The sequence below is a fragment of the Vigna unguiculata genome, chromosome 9 (assembly GCF_004118075.2).
Source record: "Vigna unguiculata cultivar IT97K-499-35 chromosome 9, ASM411807v1, whole genome shotgun sequence".
In the NCBI taxonomy this organism is placed as follows: Eukaryota; Viridiplantae; Streptophyta; class Magnoliopsida; order Fabales; family Fabaceae; genus Vigna; species Vigna unguiculata.
Window position 1 is genome coordinate 42,786,861 of NC_040287.1, and position 5,471 is coordinate 42,792,331.

The following is a 5,471-nucleotide window of genomic DNA, read 5'->3' on the forward strand; positions in this document are numbered from 1 at the left end:
CTCTTTCTACAGTTTTCAAATGTTATTAGAATGATTATGATTAATTAATTGAGTAAATAATAATTATCTTTGTATAGTCAACTCCTCTCTCCATGAACCAATAATGGTGGTTAATCCACGTGTAGGGATGTCAACAGGACGGGTAGAGTACGGATAGTAGTTCCCCCGTACCCTACCCATTAGATAAATATTCGTCCCGTATCCGTATCGGGTATCCGTTGTGCGGGTACCCGCCTATTTTTTTCATATAAGCGGATATCTATCGGTACCGGCGGGTATTTACAAAATTATTAAAAAATAAATATTTAATCATAAATTCAAATAAAATAAAATAAATACATCATTGTCATAAATTTTAAATAAAGTTCAAATAAACTCAACTTAATACAAGTCCAAATAATTATAAAAGTATATATAAAATGACATTCAACACAATGAAAATTCTTTAATTAATGTTTTGATCAAAAAATCCACTTTCTCCAATTTATTCCTAAAAGATAAACAAAATAAATAAATAATAAACCTCAATTACCACGTGCCAAGTATTATTATTTTGATTCCATCATCTGAGAACAAGCATACCATAAACGTTATTGTCTATATAGGATTTGATGTATATGCCCAATTTTAAATAAAAGAAAGAGAAGAATGTCAAAGGTGTACTTGAAAGAAGACAACATAACAATACTATTGAAGTTTGAAGAATGAACGTCAACTAAATTCACACATACACAAAGTACAAGAGAGTTTTGTTAACATGTGTCATAAAGACATTGATTATGAATAATTAATATGTCTTAAAATATACAAAAATTCATAGCTAACAGTAATATTCAATGAAATCTGATCTTATCACAATTAATACAGTTTTATTTAAATTAAAAAACAAGAATACCCATAAGTATTGTATAGTAGTTATAATATTTAATTAATGTTTACCAATAAAAATTAAAAATAATTAAATAATTATATTTTAATGTTATTAAAAATTAAAATATAATTATACGTACAAAATTTAAATTAACAGAAAAAAAACAAAAAATAGTATTGAACATCTAAAAGATTTATAAAATAATCCGTGGCGGATATTCACAAAAAATATTGGAGGAGCCAAAATAATATAATTTTGAGATCATTGAATTTGATCATTAGTATAATGCTTCAAAGAATAACCTCTCTATTAAACAATTTGATAATGTTTCAAAACATGTGAAGAAGTAGAATCTATATTGTTTTCATTAATAGTTTCTTTTTTATCATTTTTAAACGACGAATTTATTCTTTTATTCTTTATCAATATACTTCTTTTGTAAATAATATTAAAAATTAAGTTATCATAGTCTAATAAACAATTGAGACACATAGTTATTAAAAGAAAAATATATTATAATTAAGTTACAATTAAAAATCGGTTATGAAAAAATATGTGATACATTTTTTTTCTATATTTCGTACAAAAGTGAACAAAAAACTGATGAGATAAAAAATAAAGTTTTCATTATCAAGTGAGACAAGAGACAAGGAAAGAAGAGCATAAATGAGAAATGAAAAAAAAAAAAAGAGTTTGTGTCTAACTTTTTTCTTCAAGAAAAAAGAGAGAAAACATATGAGAGTGAGAGATGTACAATTTGTGAAAAAATTAAAAACACAATAAGAATGAAAATAAAAATTATCTTAATAAATATTTAGTTTAATTACTCTTTTAATTCATGATTTTTGTTTTAAAATGTTAAGTTGGTCCTTCAGTTTTTTTTAGTCTCGATTTTGTCTTGATTTTTTAAAAAACTAATGCAATTTGGTTTTTTACTATCAATTTCTTTAAATCTCTTAAAATGTATTAATGATTCTTTCATTAAAATTGAAACTTTTAATATGGATGATTTGCTTTATGATATAATTAATATAATTCTAGTGTCAATTTTTTGACAAAAATAAGGACTAAAAGACAAATTAAACCTAAATATTTTTATTTTTTATTATCTATTAAAATTAAATGTTGTGCTTTATAAAATAAATAAAAAATATATAATTTATTTTTGATAAATCTTAAAATATAATACTCACAATTAAAAATTTAATAATTTTCCAAAAATATTATATATATATATATATATATATATATATATATATATATAATTAAAAAAATTTCAAAATCTGGTGGGGCCAGATCCTCCCTATCCCCAAAATCATCTGCCACTGAAATAATAATAATAATAAAAATGTTAATTTAAGATTTATTTGAGTTATTTATTTTCATTGCTTAGTTATTTTCAGTGCTTACAAATTTTAAGGATAATTTTATCTTTATAAAATTAGTTATATACATTTATATTATTTTAATTTATAGAATTAATTATTTTAATTTTCAATAAATATAAATGTAGCGTGCATTGATTATTTATTAACCGGTACTGGTTAGCATTATTTTTTATAAAATTAAGAATTGAAAAATTATACTAAATCAAGAAAAAGATTAATTTTAATTTTTGAAGAAAAAAATAACATATTTAAACCTATTCAAAAGATAATAAGTCACTTTAACCTTTAATCTTGGAAATTGTAATTTATTATTTGTTTAAATATTTAAAACTATTCAAATTTGAAAAAGATATGAAAGTGCAATTTTCCTTTTGTCATTCTAATTTTGTCTTAGAATTTTGACATGTTTAACATTAATTTAGTTTATCAATATAAATATTTACCCGTTATTTTTATTTTTGAAATTAATAAAAGATTCAGGTTCAAAATTTAATTATTCATTTTGATTTTAGTTTTTAAACTTATTCTGTAAATTTCACTTAAAAAAAGTTAATTGGTGAAGGAGTCTCTCTTGATTCTTAAGACGGTACCATTTTCTGAGAAACCATTGAAGAAAAAAAGAAATCTGTAATCTGTTTGTGGTTTGAATGGCGAGCAGCTGGAGAAGAACGTTGGGCAACGTGAGGTCCTTCGTGAGCAATTCGATGGGTGGTCTGAGGGGCGGAAGCAACCTTGCCTCGTGGGTGGTCGCCGGAACCCTAGCCTACTATCTCTGGATCAAACCCTCACAAGAACTCAAGCGCGAACAGCAGGTTCTCCCCTCTCTTTACTCTATTGTTTCTCCAAACTTCAATTTGCAAACATCGCACTCACTGTAGCAGTGGACCCCACAGGAAAAAGCCGCACTTGCCGCCGCCGAAGCCGATCCATATCGATACGTTGAGACTCGAAAACCCGTCCCCGATCCTCAGGTTTCAGTTTTGCACCACTCTCTATGTTCCAATTCCATGTACTCGTCTTCCGCTTTTGTAGTGAATTGGGTTTCAATTTCAACAATTTCAGGTAACGGGTTTGATATACGGAAAAAGAAACAAGGACAGAGAAAGCAAAGCAGAGGATTAGCATGTGAGTTTGTTGCCTATCCTATACCGTCACTACATTCTGAATAGTCAATGAAGCTAGATACATAGATAGATCCCTATCTTTCCGCTACATGTAAAGTGTGTTAGGGGGCATGGCTTCATCTTGATTCGTTGCTGCATTTGTGATGCTCTAGGCAGGGATCAAAAAGGAAATCAGTAACAATAAGGCATATCTTGTGTTTTAATGCAGGCTCACTTCCATCTCGGAAAAATATATATATACTGGTACTGTTTTTTGTATTGATGTTTCTGACAACATACTATATGGTGATGCAGTAAATTAGGTTGTGTTGCCTGTTTTACACATTTAGCAGCAGTGCTCTTTCGGTCAGCTTTTTCTTTGGTGTGTCATGCTATTATTTTCTTAGTGTTGAGAATCAACGTCTGTAATAAACATCCATGCTTCACGAGACTGGAGGGATGCTATAAAATTGTAATGAATAAGCCCTGCCATTACCCATGAAGCAATGTTAAGGATAGTTTCATGCTGACTGTTATTCTATCAATTACATTACATCGTGAAAAAGATTAAAAAGTTGCTGTAGTCGTTTTTTGTTGCGCCATGAATCTTGTGAGTTTGGGTGTTCAATATTTGGAAGCGCACCTATCACGTTTTAGTACTTTGATAAGTAGAGTATCGTAGATTTATGTATTAAACAATAATTGCGACAAATTCACTAATCAGACTAAGTGCATTAATAGAAACATGTATCTATAAGCAGACTAGTGCAAATAAAACTCTCTGAAATTTTATCAAACAGTTGGAATAAAAAAATAATTTGTGGAAGAACGTTGTTGGAGTAAAACATTCGTAGGAACCTGACTCATGCAAAGAAGAATCTCTCGTCCTTATTTCTATCTTTTTGCAATTTCAGCCATCTCTGTTTCCTCAAAATTTAATTAATGAGCTTGGTTCCTAATTTCAGATGTCTAATCCCTTGGAAAACCCGATTGTGGAAATCAGCACTGGAATAGAGGATTTGAATCCTGAAAAACCGTAATTCTATTCCTAGAAATTAGTATTCAACAAGTTGTACTTCATATCTAAACTGTAAACATGATTTGCAACACTTTTATCTCCATAGATGTTTGGTTGATCAAGCCAAATAGAATTGAAAGCATAGAAGGAGAAATAATTGCTTTGTATAGAAATTAGGTCAGCTATATACAAAGATTACATGATTCAACTCCTGCTATAAAATTGATGAAGAATTTGGACTAAATGTGAGAAGATAATAGTGAGAGAATCATGCTCCAAATTTTGCTTTGATGGAAAAATGAATCAACTAACCAACTTGCCCATGTATGTGGTTTGGCTCTTATAACTACACTTTTTGTCACATCAATTTGTTTTGCTTGATTGAGTAAGATAATTTCTTGCTTATGCATCATATGCACGACTCTCTGCTCCTTTTCTAGCTTAGGTGTGGTGAATTCTGACTTACGCACCATTTTACATTGCTCTCTTCATCTAATTCGCCTTTAGTGATGGAGCTTTTCACTTATATAACTTAGTTTCTCAATTCTTCTTCAATGCAAATACAAAAATTTAAACATTCATCAACTATTAATACAGAATTCTTTTATCATTTTATGTGTAATTTGATAGATTCTATGATCTAAACTATGATAAATAGTGGATAATTGCCCCCAAAAACTAAGTGTAAGAATTTATTTATACTCTTTGAAATCCACACAACGGACTTAATTACAACCATTCCTGTCCTTTGCTTTCTGAATTTCGTGCTCGTGACCTTTAAATCACAGACACCCCTACATAATAACATGTTGATAAGTTCGGACATGCTCCGGCACCAGCAGTTCTCGGACATGTTCAGCCACCAACAGTTCTTGGACATGCTCTTCACACAACTCACCGGCCATTATATGATCCTGAAAATGGAGTCTTCACATCACGGAAAACTTGGAACAGATGTGACTAGAAGACAAGATAAAGAATAATGCTGCAAAAATATAGTGGAAAATAATGTAATAAATAGTGTTAATATTGGCATAGGATAGCTAAGTGTATATCCAACTTGTTTGGATAAAGGATTAGCTTATTCTTGG

The 5,471-nt window shown here is 29.2% G+C and overlaps 1 protein-coding gene across 4 annotated transcripts; it reads left to right on the forward strand.

Annotated features, from left to right (window-relative positions):
* Positions 1 to 2,801: 2,801 nt before the first annotated feature.
* Positions 2,802 to 4,593, forward strand: LOC114162161. 4 transcript variants are annotated; one of them, XM_028045955.1, is made up of 4 exons: positions 2,802 to 3,071; positions 3,153 to 3,230; positions 3,322 to 3,384; positions 4,328 to 4,593. In XM_028045955.1, the coding sequence occupies exons 1-3, from the start codon at positions 2,907 to 2,909 to the stop codon at positions 3,379 to 3,381; spliced, it is 303 nt and encodes a 100-aa protein (XP_027901756.1). In that variant the 5' UTR covers positions 2,802 to 2,906; the 3' UTR covers positions 3,382 to 3,384; positions 4,328 to 4,593. The 4 variants fall into 4 exon arrangements, with proteins under 4 accessions (XP_027901756.1, XP_027901755.1, XP_027901757.1 ...); XM_028045954.1 differs by lacking the exon at positions 4,328 to 4,593 and adding an exon at positions 3,592 to 3,936; XM_028045956.1 differs by lacking the exon at positions 4,328 to 4,593 and adding an exon at positions 3,678 to 3,936.
* The last annotated feature ends 878 nt before the right edge of the window (positions 4,594 to 5,471 follow it).